Raw genomic sequence first — 19,234 nt, 5'->3', positions numbered from 1 at the left:
ATTACTTTTGCTAATAAAGCCCTGGGTCTATTTTGATTAATCAGAATTACTGATTCCAGATTCTGCTCAATTGCATCTTCCTAAATATATACATTTTTTTCACTCTTGTCTTTTCTATTTTAAGCTATCCTTGATGGAGTTGTTAGCCTAAACACATGAATTCAGATGAAAAGTGTGTGTGAGCTAGAGTCATTTCCAAAAGTTTAATGGATCTTGTTACTGTTGATGGAACATAATGCCATTTATCCCAGTTCACTCTGTGCAAATTCCAAGTTAAGTGTTTTTGCAGTAATGAGAAATTAAGAATCATTAAACATTCTAAAGATACATACACATACACTACTCACGAGACATCAAAAATAAATTAGAGATGTTTTCAATAAATAATAAGATTTTATAGTTATAATGTAATATAAAATAAGGATATGCTTGTGATATCTGCAAGAAATATAATTTTGCCAAAACAAATGAAAGAAACATGTTCTTAATAAAATGCAAATAAACAAGGTTTACTGTCAAATGTTTATGCCAACTAAAGAATATGGGTAAAGACATAAAAAATATAGGATAATGTAAAATGATATTTTTTTATTGAAAAATACCTACATATGCCAGACATTAAGAAAATTATGTGGGCAGTTACCTCTTTTGATTCTTAAGAGTCTTAGAACCTAAGAAACATGTGGAAATTATATCTGCTTTATAGATGAGGAAACTGTGTCTCAGATAAATTGGGTAAAAATAGCTAATAAGAGGAGAGTCTGATATTAATACCTATTCCACTAGAACATGGTACCTGTGCTTTCACATTTGACCTTGAGGTGCATTTCTCTTTTTTTGTTTTTTCAGATGGAGTCTCACTCTGTTGCCCAGGCTGGAGTGCAGGGGCAAGATTTCAGTTCACTGCAACCTCCACCTCCCAGATTCAAGCAATTCTCCCTGCCTCAGCCTCCCAAGTAGCTGGAATTACAGGCACCTGCCACCATGCCTGGCTAATTTTTGTATTTTTAGTAGAGATGGGGTTTTGCCATGTTGGTCAGGCTGCTCTCGAACTCCTGACCTCAGGTGATTCACCCACCTCAGCATCCCAAAGTGCTGGGATTACAGGTGTGAGCCACTGTACTTGGCAAGGTGAATTTTTGTACTTCTATTAAACAGGAAAATAGCTGAAATTCTTGGAAATTTATAAATATCACATCAACTAATGGAACTCTTTTGTCAGAGACAGGCCCAAAAGTGCCCTAGAGTGTTGATTTTATCTCCTTTGTTGTCCACTGGGGTAACCAATAGACATGAGTAGCTACTGGGTAATTGAAATGTGACTAATTCAAATTGAGATGTGCAGTGAGTGTACAATACACACTGGATTTAAAAACTTAGTATGTAAACAATAATGCAAAATATCTCATTAATACTTTATATTGATTTTGTATTAAGCTGGTAAAATTTGGGTAGATTGAATTAAAATATATTATTAAAATTAATTTTTTTTTATTATACTTTAAGTTCTAGGGTACATGTGCATAACGTGCAGGTTTGTTACATATGTATACTTATGCCATGTTGGTGTGCTGCACCCATCAACTCGTCAGCACCCATCAATTCATCATTTATATCATGTATAACTCCCCAGTGCAATCCCTCCCTCCTCCCACCTCCCCATGATAGGCCCCATTGTGTGATGTTCCCCTTCCCGAGTCCAAGTGATCTCATTGTTCAGTTCCCACCTATGAGTGAGAACATGCGGTGTTTGGTTTTCTCTTCTTGTGATAGTTTGCTAAGAATGATGGTTTCCAGCTGCATCCATGTCCCTACAAAGGACGCAAACTCATCCTTTTTTATGGCTGCATAGTATTCCATGGTGTATATGTGCCACATTTTCTTAATCCAGTCTGTCACAGATGGACATTTGGGTTGATTCCAAGTCTTTGCTATTGTGAATAGTGCCGCAATAAACATACGTGTACATGTGTCTTTGTAGTAGAATAATTTATAATCCTTTGGGTATATACCCAGTAGTGGGATGGCTGGGTCTGAATGGGCAAAAACTGGAATAATTTCATTTTTTAAAATGTCACTATTAGAAAATGTAAAAGTAAATATGTGGCTTACATTTGTGGCTCTATTGGAAATTTATGCTATTCCTTAACTCGCTTGCACCAACTTCCATAAATAGCAAAAGAAACATTCTAGCTTTTTATTTGTTCAAGATACCACTATTCCCACCTCTGGCTTTATCCTCCCCTCCATACAGATATAGATAGATGTTAGATGTAGATATAGATACACATAGATATAGATATACCTCACCAAGAAAGATGTTCTGTAACTTCATATAGATATACATGATAGATATAGATATATATATAGATATAAATATATCTCACCAAGAAAGATGTCCTGTAACTTCTCTAGTGATAGTTGGTCTCAGGAGAGCCAATTCTGGGAGCCATTTCTGGAAGACCTCATTAGAGCTCATTCATCCAACCATTTCAACAATTTAAGCATATAAAATTGTCTCCATCGAATTACATATTTAGAGTGACTTATATTGTCTGCATTCCAACCCTAACCCCAGCATATATATACACATATATACACATATACGTATATATACATAAATACGCATACATGTTTATATGTCTACATATATGTGTATATACATATATATGTATATAGGTATAATACATTTATGTGTATATATGCATAGATATGTATATATGTATATATAGATATGTATATATGTATCTACACACATATGTATGTGTATATATGTATAGACATATATGTGTATATATGTATATATACATACATGTATACTTATATGTGAGTATGTATATACACACATACTTCTCTAAAAATATCAGAGACTCCTACAGAGTCTTCTAAACTCACAATGAAGTTAAGGTGTTTCAGAATTATTTCACAGCTTGAGTCTCTAAACCAAGTTTAGCATTTCACTTTTACCAAGAAATGGGTGTATACTTTTAGTTTCTGAAGGCACAATTAAAGGTACATCAAGTAGTTTACAGGAAAGTGAACTCCACATGCATCTGCTTCACTTGAATGTAAGCGTTACAGCTGAGATAGCTATATAAATATTGCAGTATCTCACCTTAATTTTCAGAATGCTCTAATCATAGAAATAAAGGCATTCAGTTGTTTTTCTCGGAGTCTTTCTACTGCAGACATTCCCACAAGTTATCATACTTTATATGAATGAATACTCTTTTTTATTTTAATGTAATAAATTATATTAATGTTTAATATAATTAACCTTTTATATTAACTTTCCATATTCTTATATTAAATTCTTGTTTATTCTTTGTTTTCTAAGACCATTTAATATCCTTTTGATGTAGGTTCATTTTGAGAAAAAATTAAACTGATACCCAAGGTGGTCCACAATTTGACTCTATTTCCCTTGTAATATCTCAGATAGCTACATGAGGTGCCCACCTCAGCCAAATCATCACCCACAGCCCACCCTGCAGTGTGCATGGCACCATCCCTGTTCTTTCTTATGCCATTTAGCCTGCCTACAGCACTCTCATGACCATATCCTTTATCTGGTCCTCCAGGGCTCAAATTCCACCGCCCCTGCCCTACAAACCGAAGGAATCTTTCCCTCCTATGAGCTCTAAGTGTGGTTCCAAATTCTTGAGCACCCTATACATACATTTCAAATTAGATATCCTCAGCTGAATGTTTTATTTTTCTCTACAACCTCATAAAATATTTTTGCTTACTTTTGTCCAAATTTCTTTATTATTTTTAATATTTACAGATACACGATAGCTGTACATACTTATGGGGGACATGTGATATTTTGATACAAGCATGCAATGTGTAAAGATCAAATCAGGGTAACTGGGATAACCATCACCTCAAACATTTATCATTTTTTTAAATGTTGGGACCATTCCACATTCATTCCTCTAGTTATTTGGAAATATACAGTAAATTACTGTTAATTACATTCATCCTATATACAACATGAATGGAACTGGAGGATATTATGTTAAGTGAAATAAGCCAGGCACAGAGACAAATATCACGTGCTCTCACTCATATTCGAGAACTAAAAAAACTGATCCCACAAAGGTAGAGAGTAGAATGGTAGTTACCAGAGGCTGGAAAGGGTAGTGGGGATGGGGGGATAAAGTGAGGTTGGTTAATAGGTACAAAAATACAGTTAGACAGAAGGAATACAATCTAGTGTTCAGTAATGTATAATGTTTAAATATTTCTCCTGGCATTTAGTTACATCCTACTCAATATTAAAGTTATTCAGGGATTTTTTTTCTACCCATTTGCCATCTTGTATTATTTTTAAGAGCAATTTTTTTAAAAAAATAAATTCATTAAAAATTTTAATACACCCTCTCAAATATTATGATATTCAAAGAGCTCTGGTGTGATTCATCTGTGCCCTTAATTTGCAATTAATGTACAATCAATACTATTTTGCACATACTTTAAAATTTTCCTGTTGGATGTTTCCTAAAATATGACCTCATTCAAGATTTTACTAGTTTAAGGTCTTAAAATCCCCAACAAGATTGGTTTGTTCCTTTTGTATCCCACTCAATAGTTTTTAATTAAATTTTAAAGCGGTTTAACTTTTTCTTTTAATGTTGCTTCCTTGAGTCAGGCATGTGGCACAAGCCTGTAATCCCAGAACTTTGGGAGGCTGAGGCAGGTGGATCGCTTTGAGCTCAAGAGTTTGAGACCAGCCTGGCCAACATAATAAAAACCCATCTCTACCGGGAAAAAAAAAAAAAAAAAAAAAAAAAAAAAAAAAAAACAGAAAATTTTTGCTCCCTCACCAATGGGATGCTACAAGATTATTTTTTATTGTGATCAAATAATTACTCTTCAAAGGACCAGACTTATCTAAGACCTATATCGGCCGTCAAACATCCCACACAGAATGAAAGGCAAAGCTTTTCTTGGAGAAGTAGAGTAGTCTTGGGCATGTGAATCACCTTTGCATTAAATCCACCTATGTATATTTCCCTTTCATTACAGTCTTAAAATGTTTATTTCCTTTCCTCTATACTATTCCATATAGTGTTAGAAGCTTGTCAGGCAAAGAGCCTGTTTAATTGTCCACTGGGAAACATTTATCTAGAAACTTCCATGTAACCAAATGAAAAGCCTCCCTTTGAAATAAATGGGGAAGGCAGAAATGGCAACATTGTCCATTCTGCCTACTATGTTACAAGCCAGAGCAAACGAATTAGTTTGCTTTTAATAAACCATTTTTATATTCATCAATTATAATAAATATAATTTAAATATCAATGAAACTGTACTTCTGTTTTCTACACTAAACTCATGGTTAAAAAAATTAATATCTGCTGGGCATGGTGGCTCATGCCTATAATCCCAGTAATTTGGGAGGCCAAGGCAGGTGGATCTCTTGAGCCCAGGAGTCTGAGACCAACCTAGGCAATACAGCAAGACCCCATCTCTGCAAAAAACACAAAAATTTGCCGGGTGAGGTGGAGCATGCCTGTAGACCCAGCTATTCCGGAGGCTGAGGTGGGAGGATCAATTGAGCCCAGGAGGAAGAGGTTGCAGTGAGCTGAGATTGTACCACTGCACTCCAGTCTGTGTGACTGAGCTAGACTCTGTCTCAAAAAAAGAAAAAAAGTAATATCTATTATATCATTGGCTAACAAAATTTACTCCTTTGTCATGTTAATAATATATATTGCATTTCTTTTCATCTCAAACGTTTAATATTATATGGGTTAATGGTGCTTGCTAAATACTGCTTATAGCATTGTCTCTGTAGGAATTACATTGAACATCTGCCAACTCAACATTTGAGTAAAATTCTTTCAACAAATTATCAAAAGTTATTTTAGGTTAAAAGGACATATGGACACATTCAATTATCTACTGTTTCAATATCAAATTGGCTTGCTCATGGGTCCATGAAGAAGGTGGCAAATATCATAACCACAAAAATGTCTAATTAAAATTGAACAACCCTGTCCTCAATTTACTTATGTTTTATTGGAAGTGAATCGATGTTTGCTTAGGATTAAATTCTGAAGCAGACTGCAAACAAAGGAGTCTTCTCTTATTTTATTGATCTAAGAGGAAGCTGACTAAACAGAGAAGGCGGAAACTGATAAACAGACCAAAGCTTGGAGAAAATGTGGAAGACATTTTTATGAGTAAAGGCTTGAGAAATATTTTTTAACTTTAAAAAGATCTTACATTTTCCTTATGAAAGTGATAAATTACTAGGTGTTTATGCTCTGTCTTTTGCATCTTCTTTCTTCCTTTTCACCCTTCACCATGCAAAAATACCAAACACACACAGATTAGAATGTACCTGTTGGAAGAGGCACTGCCAGTTCTTCTTGCATGGATTCACGGAGTGATAGACAATCTTCTGTAAGCACAATGTCATCAAGTGCAATGTCGCCACGCTGACCTTTCCCAACTCTACCTTCAAATTTGAGTTGGAAGTCTTCGTCACCAAACAGTGACAGTTCTTCCCTCCGCCAGAAATTGCCTTGTTCTACAGTGAGGTTCAGTAGAACCTTCGTTTGGTTTGTGACTGACACCTGCATTAAGGTGAGTGCCCCAATGCCATTTCCATACATGTGATAATGAAAAATAATCTGTAATCAAGAATAGGAATATACATATGATATGATTAGTATAATTAATATATTATTTTCAATTCTATCCCATTGCCCTCTTCTTTATTAACACATTTCTGAAGGAAAATTACACCTGTTTATTTTCTTGCTCTGTCTACACTTTAACACTGAGTGAAGTCAGATCAGCCTTGAATCATATGTTGCAATGTATGGGAGACAGCAGAGGAAGAATCAAATATAAATTTAGTAGGAACAAAAGGGCTGAGTTTACGTTCTTTCTGTGACTTCTAAAAGCAAGATTCCTTCATAAACTCTTAGAGCCCATTGTCAAAGGAATACAAGATCATTAAACTGCAATGCATTATATAAAAAGACTTTTCATGATTAAGAAATAACAGGAACAAAAGAAGATTTTTTTAATCTCATGAAACTTATTTTCTTTTCTTCTTTTGCTTATTCCACTGCCATTTTTGTACTTGAAACACTTTCTCAGTTCTGTAAGATTCTCTGGGCTTCATTTAAATACAGCAAAACCCCAGAATAGTAATTATCCAAATTTTACTTGAAATGCTACCAATGGACTTTTGCAGAGCAGCCTGGGGAGCTCTTCTCTGAGTAAAAATTAATAGAAAGTATTTTCAGGGATTAATATTTCAATGTTGCAAAGATGAAATTTACTAGATTTTGAGTGATTGTTACACAGTGAAAAAAGTCAGGAAAAATTCTGGGAATAGAACAGGACAGGTTAGGAGCAGTAGGAATTCAAAGCCTTTAAAGCTTTTGTCTTGTCATTTGTGTGAATGAGGGAAAACCGTGACAAAAGTGCCCTGCACACATGAAAAAGACATGTTTGAAACACTAGCAGTCACATATATCACACTCTACAAGAAGAAAAGTGAGCACCATTAAATCACATATGCAGTGTATTAATCCAGAAAGGATCAACCAAGAATGGGTGAGCCATAAAGTGACTCTACCCATCTCCCAACTGATGAAATCTTTAAATATTATACTATGACCCCAAAATACTTGTTCTATGGACTAACTTTCCCCACATGAGCTCTATGATCATTATGGATTGTCCTGGTACTGGTGAAACTTGGGTACCATGATTCATTTGAGTGAGAAACAAAGTGGCCAGGGGCCAACCTCTCAGACAGCGTCCCAGGGCCACCCGTCCGGCACACTTCTGCAAGGACCCCTTGTGGCTATAGAGGGTCTTCTCCTTTTGTGTTTGTCTTATTTGTGCAACAAATATGAGGCCTATGTTTTATGTCTCAGTAAATACGTCTGTATCTTCTTCAGGTCATTTGCTGAATGATGCCATCAGGTTAACATGCAAACAGATGCACCAATACCCCTATTTCCAGGGGGAACACCTGGTGACAACAAAGCCTAACACAGGGTAGTGAGAGTGAATAAAAATCTTCTAAGCATTGGTAGGCCCAGTGGCTCACACCTGTAATCCCTGCACTTTGGGAGGCCAAGGCAGGCGGATCACCTGAGGTCAGGGGTTCAAGACCATCCTGGCCAATTTGGTGAAACCCTGTCTCTACTAAAAATACAACAACAACAACAACAACAACAAAAAATAGCTAGGCTTGGTGGACTGTGCCTGCAGTCCCAGCTACTCAGGAGGCTGAGGCAGGAGAATTGCCTGAACCTCGGAGGCAGAGGTTGCAGTGAGCAGAGATCACACCACTGCACTCCAGTCCAGGCAATAAAGTGAGGCTCCATCTCAAAAAGAAAAAAAAAAAAAAACCATTAAGGTCTGATCTCTTCTCTCATCACCCTCTATATGCATCCTTCCTACACACTAACTCCCACAAAGAAAAAAAAACTGATTATCTCTGCTTGAAAGGTATTCCACAAGGTGAAGGGGCAGAGGTGATTCTCATAAAAATCTGGGAGATCAATCTGCTTACCTGATGAATACATTTTTAATATGGGAGACCCAATATTTCCCAGCACAATCTTTCCTTACATATTCTTATTCAATCTATATCATAAATATTCATAAAATGAACCATTCATCATTAATTTTTTGACATTTCTTCCAGGCATACTTCATTATTCTCACACAGATGTTTAAAACATTGGGGACTCTAGTTCTGGGACCAGGGGAATATAGCAATGGATGAAATCTTAGTTACTACAATATGAAAAAATATTCACCAGACATTTTCAGAAGTGTCTCAATAGAAAAGCTTAGATGTCAACCTGTAATTTTCATATTTTGTATTTAATATTTAGTTAGGTTTATAAGACTAAAACTAATTTGTGATTTTCAAAATATCTATAGATGTATAAATTATAATTTATAAATGTATAGATGTATATAGATGTATCTAAATTTATAGATGTATAGCCAACATACAGAAAATCTGGTATGCTTGGGTTTTATTCCTGAGAAAGTACCAAGTAATCTGGAAGATAGCAAAAACAGATAAAAACTATACTTGATAAAAACTCAATTTTTGCCAAAATAGTTTTGTATGATTTACTTTCATTCTAGACTGCTGACCAAGTTCTATCACTAAAACTCTCATCTGATCATGTCACTTCGCTTGCAGAAAATCTTCACTGTCTACGTGATAGATGAAATTGTTCTATGAGAGTTAATCTATAAAATCAACTCAGGATGAGACAGAAAAACTTTTAAGACAAAGTAAAAGTTTAACATGTATTCATACTATGGCAGTGCTAAGGTGTTGAAGGCTGTTTGATATGTCTCTCTCCCACGGTTAGGGCTCTGTCAGTTGTGGACACAGGCACGGAGAAGTGTAAGTTGGACCGGGCAGAGTGGCTCACGCCTATAATCCCAATACTTTGGGAAGTCGAGGTGGGCAGATCACCTGAGGTCAGGAGTTCGAGACCAGCAACATGGTGAAAACCCTGTCTCTACTAAAAATACAAAAATTAGCTGGGATGATGGCGCAAGCCTGTAATCCCAGCTCCTCAGGCGACTGAGGCAGGAGAACCACTTGAACCTGGGAGATGGATGTTGCAGTGAGCTGAGATCACGCCACTGCCCTCCAGCCTGCGCGACAGAGTGAGACTCTGTCGAAGGGAAGGGGAAGAGGAAGCGAAGGGAAGAAAGTTTCTGGGTGTAATTCGTTCACTTTTCAGAGTTCAAACACTGGGGAACACTCTAGTCAAAATACATGTGCTCAGAAATTAGAGACTGCATTTCTTATTGTAAATATATTTATTTCTGTATCCATTTCTTGTAAGCAAGAGATCTCTGAGCACTTGTGATCTCTAAACACTTAATTTGTACTACATGTAAAGCTAAATTCAGTTCTTAGCCTAGCTGACTCAAGTCTTTTATGGAATATAAACAAACAAGCAAACAATAAACAAAGGAAAATGGAAAACCCTGTAAATACGTAGTTATCGTATGAGGCTGCTGCTTTTCCCAAAGAACCATACAACCTTATTTATACTTTTAATTGTCCACAGATGTTTTTGTGAAATTTCCACAGGCTAATAACCAAATCATGTTTTCTTCCTGCCTATAGAAATTATTCTACTTGTTTTAGGAGTAAGTTCAGGGTCCTTTTTGTTTTGTTTTTCATGAAGACTTACTCAACAATTTTTGTGGTTCTCACTATCTCTAGTATTCATTCTTGTAGATATTTAATTATATACTGACTGTTGTTTAATTCTGTTTCTGTTTGTAAAATTTCCATAGTTTTAATAAGCACTAAACTTCTTAACAGAAAGCAACTGGTATCTTACTTCTGTATTATACATGGCTGTGAAAAACAACCATGGAATTTTCCAATGGTTTCCTAAACTTCAATATCCACGGAATTTATCCATAGGAGAAATTGTTCCAACAGTTATAGCAATCCTTCCCTTTCATTCTGAACTTCGTTTTTTCCCTCCCTCACATATCCAAAGTTAAATAAATTCAAACTCATCTTTTTTCTGGCCCCAGCCACTCTATTTTCTGTATGTCAATTTATCAACAGTTTCTCACAATAATTCTGTGTTTGTTTGGTTGGTTGGTTTGATTTTCCCCATACCTTGCAGTTTTTGCTTCTCTTACTTATAACTGGACTTGAAATTCTGGCAGCTCTCATGGGCTGCTGAGGGAACAAACTCTTTATAAAGATGTAATGACCAGATGAATTTCCCAAAGTGTGATCTGCCGCTGGCTCTGTGCCTGCTGCAGGGATGCTGCTAGCTTTCAGATTCCAGTCAAAGTCCTCGTCTTTCTCCTGCTCCCAGGAACAAAGATCAAATTCGAAATCACAGCGCCCACTGGAGGTACCTGGAAAGTATTTCCAAATATATGTTACGGAAAATGGAAATGTACTGACTTTAAAACATGCAATTCAAAATTGCAGTGATCTTGCTGTATCATGTAATATTTGAAATCTTATAATGCTATCCCGATATCAAGATATAAAGAGACTAATTTGGTTTGCTATACACACAGCTACTTCCCTGGCTTCTGTAAGTTCATTTCTCTACAAATCTGGTCCCAGTTTCAAAGTTGATAAACTATTTTAGTATTACACACATTTCCTTCTCTAAGTATCCACTTGGTCAATGTAATTTATTTATTCTGTCTTCTCATCTATGCTTCTCAGGTCTTGGTAAGAAATTTATGAAGTTTATTATTCTGCAATACATTTTAGCTTGGGTAATGCTGCCCCAAGCAAAAGTTATCATTAATCATAGTAGTTATTTTGGTTTAGAACAGTTCTTTATTTTAGAGAAAACTGTGAAACAGAAAAGTGACGTAAAAAGGTGTGATAATTTGAATGAGCTTATTGTAATAAGTTGCAGAAATTAAATATGTTAAGTTGCATCAAATACCAAACTATTGCATCAAATACCAAACTACCTCCCAGGTGTTTTTTGAAGTATTTTATTACTGTCATTGCTTAAGTTGCTTTATTTTCCCATTTCCAAGATAGTAGTAATTATACAGGCATCTTTTTATCATGCTGCAAGTAAATTATAAAGCTGAAAATGGTAGTGAAGATGTTATAAAACTGAGCATTGTGGTATGAAGGTGTCATACCTTATACATTTATATATTTAGGACTTTTGATACTTTTCATTTTTAAGTCAATATTCATGATTCTGCATAAAACCAATGAGGGAGGCTGGGCATGGTGGCCCACACCTGTAATCCTAGCACGTTGAGGCTGAGGCAGGTAGATCACCTGAGGTCAGGAGTTCGAGACCAGCCTGGCCAACATGGTGAAATCCCATCTCTACTAAACATACAAAATTAGCTGTGTGTGGTGGCGTGCGCTTGTGGTCCCAGCTGCTCAGGAGGCTGAGGCAGAAGAATCACTTGAACCTGGGAGGTAGAGGTTGCAGTGAGCCGAGATCGTGCCACTGCACTCCAGCCTGAGCGACAGAGCAAGACTCCATCTCAAAAAAGCAAAATAAAACAAAAACAAAAACAAAAACCAGTGAGTAATTTGATCATAAGTAACAAAATGTACTGTTTAGAATTCTTTAAAGACAATAATTCTTTATGAAGTTCTTTTTGAAGATTACAACTGCAATAAAAATCTGTAAAATCATAAGTGAGATAAGTGTCCAAATATTAAAAATACTTGAAAAGAACCTATGGTAGCATGTTGATATATCTTCAGATAAATGTTTCTCTCTTAAATAAACCTCATTTAAACAATCGCTCAAAATTTTTAAGGCAAATGAGGGTAAGAATGACTCTGTCATCAAAACATTCAGGGACTTGCTCTCCAATGCACAAGCCAAAGAAAGGCAGATAACCCCACAGAAGCTATGGTAATTTCTGGACAAATCATCCACTCTATTTTATTACACATGACTCTTTAAGAATGTCCAAGTTCTGTTGCACGTGGCATCAAAACAGTGAGGTTTTTGTTTGTTTGTTTCTGTATGGATACATTCTTACAGTTATCCCAAGTCAGATAATATTGTCTCAATGTGCAAAACAAACCCTAAACTCTTTGTAGTTTATAAGGTGGAGAATATGAAAACATATGAGGCTGGGTGGAGTGGTTCACCCCTGTAATCACATTTTAGGAGGCCAAGGTGGGAGGATCACATGAGGCCAGTTCAAGATCATCCTGGCCAACAAAGTGAGACTCTGTCTCTACAAATAGTTAAATTAAATTTTAAAAATTAAAAATTAAAAAAGAAAACATAGGAGTTTTACCATTGTTTCTATGTCATTTGGGGATATATAAGAAAATACTAAAATAAAATATAAGCTAACTTTATTACACCTCTGAGCAAGAAACTTATACAATAAAGAAAAAGGGCTTAAAATAAGCATTTTTAGCTTTTGAAAGAACTAAAGACATTACTTTAAGAAAACATCAAGACTGATAATTTGTTTTTCTAATTTACCAGTCAAGACATTTGTAATATCTTCAAGGATAGAGATAAATTCTCTGTTATAATTTATGTCATCAAATCAACAGAACGTCTTTTTAAAATCTAATTGCTAATTCAATTTTCAAATGGCATTTGAAATATATTTTGTAATTTATTTTTTTCCTAGAATAGACTGTAATACTTATAACCTATTGTAGTGTAGAATACTGAAGTTCTAAGTATCCTTTCAAAGGACCGGGAAGTAGATGTCAGGAAAATAATAACGAACTCCAACTCAGCATCTAGTTTAAGAATATGAACCGCTGTCTTGGTTAAGAACTATAAAATGAAGTAAATAATTCAGTTGCCTTGTGTTGGAAAATTTAGCAGCCTCTGAGAAACACATTAGCATATAGAGCAGCATCTGGAGAGGCCATTCATATAAGAAAATAATGTGTGCTGCTGAAAAACAGATTTGATATTTTTATTCATGTAAACACTGTTACATGCAGCTTTATGATATAAATAATATTTTTCTTTTGATCTTTTCCCTCATGTTGAAGTTATGTTGTCTTGGAAAGTTTATTTCTAATATACCAGTGGGGAAAATAAAATAAGCAAAAAAAGTTGTTTGCATTTCACATCACTGTGATGAGGAGGAACAACTTTTAATTTCATATCCTATTATTTCCCATAGGTACCAGGTAAAAAATATAACATAGTCTTGAGCACTGATGCCAATTCCTGGCATTGCTGGTGCAGTTAATGCCAATATCAGACAGCTGGGCCATCAGGAAGACAATGATCACCTTTGTATACAGCTGTGTCATCAATCAAACTAGTTTCTACCTTTCTAAATCCTATAATTTGTCCATTGATCAATATCACTATAGGTATAAAATATGTCTCATTTGAAAAGGCATATTTTGAAGGAACATAACATAATTCTTTTTAAGGTCCTACCATCAAACTCAAAAAATTAAAATCTTACCATTATATTCGTGTATTCATTCAATATAAAATTACTGAGCATATTCTATAAATAAAGCGCATTTAGGAAAATAGGAAAAGAGGGGTACTGGGTATGAAATATAATGTGTTCCAGGTCCTGAAACATTCTCTTTATAGCTGTCATTTCATTTAATCCTCGCTTTGTCTCTATATAATAGTTATTATTCTTATTTTGGTTGATGAGAAAGTTGAAGTTCAGAATTAAACTTTGCTTTGTATTCCACTGTAAGTAGCAGAGCTATGAGCTGAAGGAGGACACAACACACAGCTCCTTTAGTACTACTCCCTTTGATAATGTGGAATGTAGCAGTTAGGAGTGACAGTTAAAATAGAACAAATTATAAATACAATGGGATAAGAAAGCACATGTATCTATAGAAAAACTTCTCTAAGAGACTCCTGCCTCTGTGAGCCGGTAGCAACATGAAGAGAGCAGTCATTCAATTTAGTGTGATTATTCTTGAGGTATCGTGGCATGATGTAGTTCATCACTTCTTTAACTGTTCTTCTGAATATAAATGTCCTACAGGTGTCAATTTGTCATTCAAAGGAAGAAGATTTTGCATTCAAATGAATGGGATCAATTCTATAAAATTTGTCTTTGAAAGATTTTAAAAGATGCTAGTATATTAAAGGCTCTGAGAATTCCCACAATATGCAGACTATTTCTTTATGCAATAGAGGATATTCCCAATGTATTTGACTAAGGAACCTTTTTTTCTTTGGCAGAGCTATCAACATATTGTAGAATAGTGTGCTTATGATATGGGACAAGATTTTCAAATCCTGATATTAAGACAAACAAGCAAAAGGCATAATTAGAGAAGCTAGGTATTAGTTTCCTAGGGCTGCATACGAAAATATCACAAACTGGGTGGCTTAAGTCAACAGAAATTTTTTGTCTGCTCCGTTTTCAGGCTGGAAGTCTGAAATGAAGGTGTTGGCAGCATCATGCTCTCTCTTATGGCTACAGAGGAGAACCTTTCCTTGTCTGTTCATAGTTGCTAGTAGCTATGGGTCATCTTAGTGTTCCTTGGCTCGTAGATGTATCACATCAATCACCTGTCATTCTCCCTATCTGTTTTCACATCATCTTCTCTCTGTGTCCAATTTTCCCTCTTCTTATAAGGACACCAGTCATTGAATTAGGACCCACCTTTATCCAGCAGGACTGTATTTTAACTAGATGACATCTGCAAAAGCCCTATTTCCAAATAAGGTTGCAGTCTGAGATTCCAGGTGACCATGAGTTTAAAATTCCAGGTTACCAGGTGTAACTAAATTTTCAGTAGACATTATACAACCCAGTTACTTAAATGTTTACTTTTTCAAAGGTAAATCTCTTGGGCTTTTGTGCTATGTAATCATATCATTCAAAAATAATTATAATTTGGCTATCCTTTGTTTCATTTCATGTCTTAAATATTGACCAGGACCACAAAGATAATATTAAATAGTAATACTAATAGCATATATTTTGACATGTTCTTGATTTTAATGTAAGTATTTTCACTGTTCCTACATTAATTTGATAGAACACCTTTAATGTGTTAAAAATAATCATATGTATGCTCTGCATAGCATAAGAAATGGCTGCTTAATTTCAACAAGAATTTTCAGAACCTATCAGCTTGCTATTATTTTCTTCAGTAATGTGGGTACATTGACATATTATGACATCAAAATACACTTAAAATGTTATAAGATCTTCATCTCAAATTGCATGATATATTACTATGTATATACTACATGTATTATGATGAATTTAGTTTGCTAGCATTTTAAGCTTTTCTGCATGTATATTCACAGGTGTTTGAATATCACTTGTCTGATTTTTGGAAGCTTATCACTGATATATTAGCTTAATAAAATAAACTCTACCTTTTCATATGGTTGAAATAGTTTCTTTGGGCATTATTAGTTCATTAAAATTTGGTAGAACTCCGCAGTATCTACCCCAGGAGAAAGAACGGGAGGACATTTGTTGATAACTTATTTGATAGTTAATGGTCTTTTCAGGTTTTTTGCTTTATTAGTTAATTTTGGTTATTTTTCCCCTAGAAAATTAACTATTTCATTGACATTTGCAAATTAGCACAGAGTTATTGGTCTCTATATCCTTTTTATGTCTCCTTTAGCAAAACTACATTTATTCATATCTTTCTTCCTTTTTTAAATTAAAAATTAGTAAAAGTTTATCTACTACCTCTACTTTTAAAAATAACAGTCTTGGACTTATCATTTGAATTTTTTTTTTGAAGTTAGCATTTCTCATTTTCTTAACAATATTTTTGCAAACTTTTACTCTGAAATAGTTTCAAACTTGCACAAAAGTTGCAATAATAATAAAAATATCTTTCATCTACCCTTTAACCAAGTTCACAAATGTTTATATTTTCCCCATTCTATCTAAATTCATGTGTATGTGGATACACAGGCACATCTTTAATGTATTGCTCTGTCAATTCCGGGCCATTGCAAAAAAGCGAATACCACAGTAAAGCAAATCACATGGAATTGTGGGTTTCTAAGTGCATGTAAAAGTTATGCTTACACTATACTACAGTGTACTAAAAGTAACATTATGTCTAAAAAGTGTAAATGCCTCAGTTAAAAATAAGTTATCCCTAAAAAATGCTATCATCTGAACATTTAGTGAATCACAACGCTTTTGCTGATGGAGGGTATTGCCTCAATGTTGATGGTTGCCAAATGGTCAAGATGGTGGTTGCTGAAGGTGGCTGCTAAGTTGGCTACTGTAGCAATTTCTTAAAATAAGAAAACAAGTTTGCTTGAAATAAGTTTGCTACATTGGTTGACTCTTCACTAAAGATTCTCTGTAGCAGGTAAAGCCCTTTGTTTTGTTTGTTTAGACACATCTTCAGGCTCCACTTCTAATTCTAGTTCTTTTGCTGTTTCCACCACATCTGTGTTACTTTCTGCACTGAAATCTTGAAGCCCTCAAAGTCATCCATGAAGGTTAAAATCAACTTCTTCCATGCTCCTGTTAATGTTAGCATTTTGACCTTCTGCCATGAATCACAAATGTTCTTAATGGCATCTAGAATGGTGAATCCTTTCCACAAGGTTTTTGATTTACTTTGTCCAGATCCATCAAAGGAATCACCCCCTATGGCAGCTGTTGCCTTATAAATGTATTTCTTAAATAGTAAAACCTGAAAGTCAAAATTACTCCTTGATTCATGGACAACAAAATGAATATTGTGTTAATAGGCATGAAAGCACCATCAAACTCCCTTTATATCTCCATCAGAGCTCTTGGGAGATCAGGTGTATTGTCAATAAGCGGTAATATTTTGACAGGAATTTTTTTTTTTTTTTCTGAGCTGTAAATTTGAACAGTGGGCTTCAGTAAACCATGCTATAAACAGATGTGCCGTCATCCAGGCTTTGTTGTTTCATTTAGAGAGCATACTCAAAATCCATACTGGGAAAATATGGAAACGTGGATTCATATTAGGAAAACCATTATTACAACGGGGGAACCTGACAGTTGAAAAGGCCTTTGGTATGAGTCAATATACTCTCCCTTATGAAAATGTTGAAGCAGGAATTAGGTGACTTCCTTCCACCTCCATTGTCAGCCAGGTCACAGAAGTTACAGAAATGATTCCTTTATTGGTTGGTGTTGCATTTGATCAATTAATTTAACAATGTAACAGATGTTGGGGCTGGTTCATCAATAAGCATGTCCTAATGGAGTTCTCTCGCATTTTAATAGAATGGGGTAAGTGCTAGGATGGAGATGGAAAATTTATGATTAATTGTAATTGAGTACAATAAAAACTATACAAAAGTCTAAATGTTGAATCCCCATTTCAATGAGCTTAAACTAAGAAAGACTTAAAACCTGCTGGGCATGGTGGCTCTTGTCTGTAATCCCAGCATTTTGGGAAGCCGAGGTGGATGGATCGCTTGATGCCAGGAGTTTGAGACCAGCCTAGGCAACATGTTGAAACTCCATCTCTACTAAAAATACAAAAATTAGTCAGGTATGGTGGCATGCACCTGTTGTCTCAGCTACTCAGGAGGCTGAGGCACCAGAATCATTGCAAAACAGGAGGCAGAGGTTGCAGTGAGCCAAGATCTTGCCAGTGTACTCTAGCTTGGGCAACAGAGTGAGTTCCTATCTCAAGAAAAAGAAAGAAGGGAGGAAGGGAGGAAGGAAGAAAGAGAGGAAGGGAGGAAGGAAGAAAGGAAGGGAGGGAGGGAGGGAGGGAGGGAGGGAGGGAGGGAGGGAGGTTGGTTGGTTAAAAACCATCTTTATTGTAAAGACTTGGAATGAACCCAAATGTCCATCTGTGACAGACTGGATTAAGAAAATGTGGCACATATACACCATGGAATATTATGCAGCCATAAAAAAAGGATGAGTTTGCGTCCTTTGTAGGGACATGGATACAGCTGGAAACCATCATTCTTAGCAAACTATCACAAGAACAGAAAACCAAACACCGCATGTTCTCACTCATAGGTGGGAACTGAACAATGACATCACTTGGACTCGGGAAGGGGAACATCACACATCGGGGCCTATCATGGGGCGGGGGGAGGGGGGAGGGATTGCATTGGGAGTTATACCTGATATAAATGACGAATTGATGGGTGCTGACGAGTTGATGGGTGCAGCATACCAACATGGCACAAGTATACATATGTAACAAACCTGCACGTTATGCACATGTACCCTAGAACTTAAAGTATAATAATAAAAAATAAAAAAAAATAAAAAAATAAACCATCTTTATTTTCCGAAGGCACAACTGCCCACAAAGAAAATCTAAGGAGTGTACTGGGAAGCAAGGAGGGAGGAAGGGAGGGAGGAAGGGAGGGAGAGAGGGAGGGAGGAAGGGAGGGAGGAAGGGAGGGAGGAAGGGAGGGAGAGAGGGAGGGAGGAAGGGAGGGAGGGAGGAAGGGAAAGACTTAAAAGCCGTTTCTATTTTCCGAAAGCATGACGGTCCACAAAGAAAATCTACAAACCTCAGATAGCTAATAAATGAGTCAGCAAGGTCACAGGACACAAGATTGACATACCATATTACTTAAGGAAAATTAAATAATTAAATTTTATTTCTGAATCCTAGAAATGAAGACAGAAATAAAAATTAAAATATAATACCATTTATAATTCTTCAAAAAATCAAATAGGTGTAAATGTTGTAAGACATACATAGAATTTGTATACTGAAAACCACAAAACACTGATGAGAGAAATCAAAGATCTAAATAATGGGGAGAAACCT

General features: G+C 35.6%; 1 protein-coding gene across 1 annotated transcript in view; it reads right to left on the bottom strand.

Annotated features, from left to right (window-relative positions):
• Positions 1-19,234, bottom strand: part of MALRD1 (MAM and LDL receptor class A domain containing 1) — a 706,902-nt gene that overhangs the window by 374,995 nt on the left and 312,673 nt on the right. The window contains exons 25-26 of the mRNA XM_030940611.1: positions 10,658-10,905; positions 6,353-6,644 (exon numbers count right to left, since the gene is read on the bottom strand). Coding sequence (XP_030796471.1) covers positions 6,353-6,644; positions 10,658-10,905 — 540 coding nt within the window. The remainder of the gene's footprint in view (positions 1-6,352; positions 6,645-10,657; positions 10,906-19,234) is intronic.

The sequence above is a fragment of the Rhinopithecus roxellana genome, chromosome 11 (genome assembly GCF_007565055.1).
Source record: "Rhinopithecus roxellana isolate Shanxi Qingling chromosome 11, ASM756505v1, whole genome shotgun sequence".
NCBI lineage: Eukaryota > Metazoa > Chordata > Mammalia > Primates > Cercopithecidae > Rhinopithecus > Rhinopithecus roxellana.
This window is presented reverse-complemented; position numbering and strand designations above follow the sequence as displayed.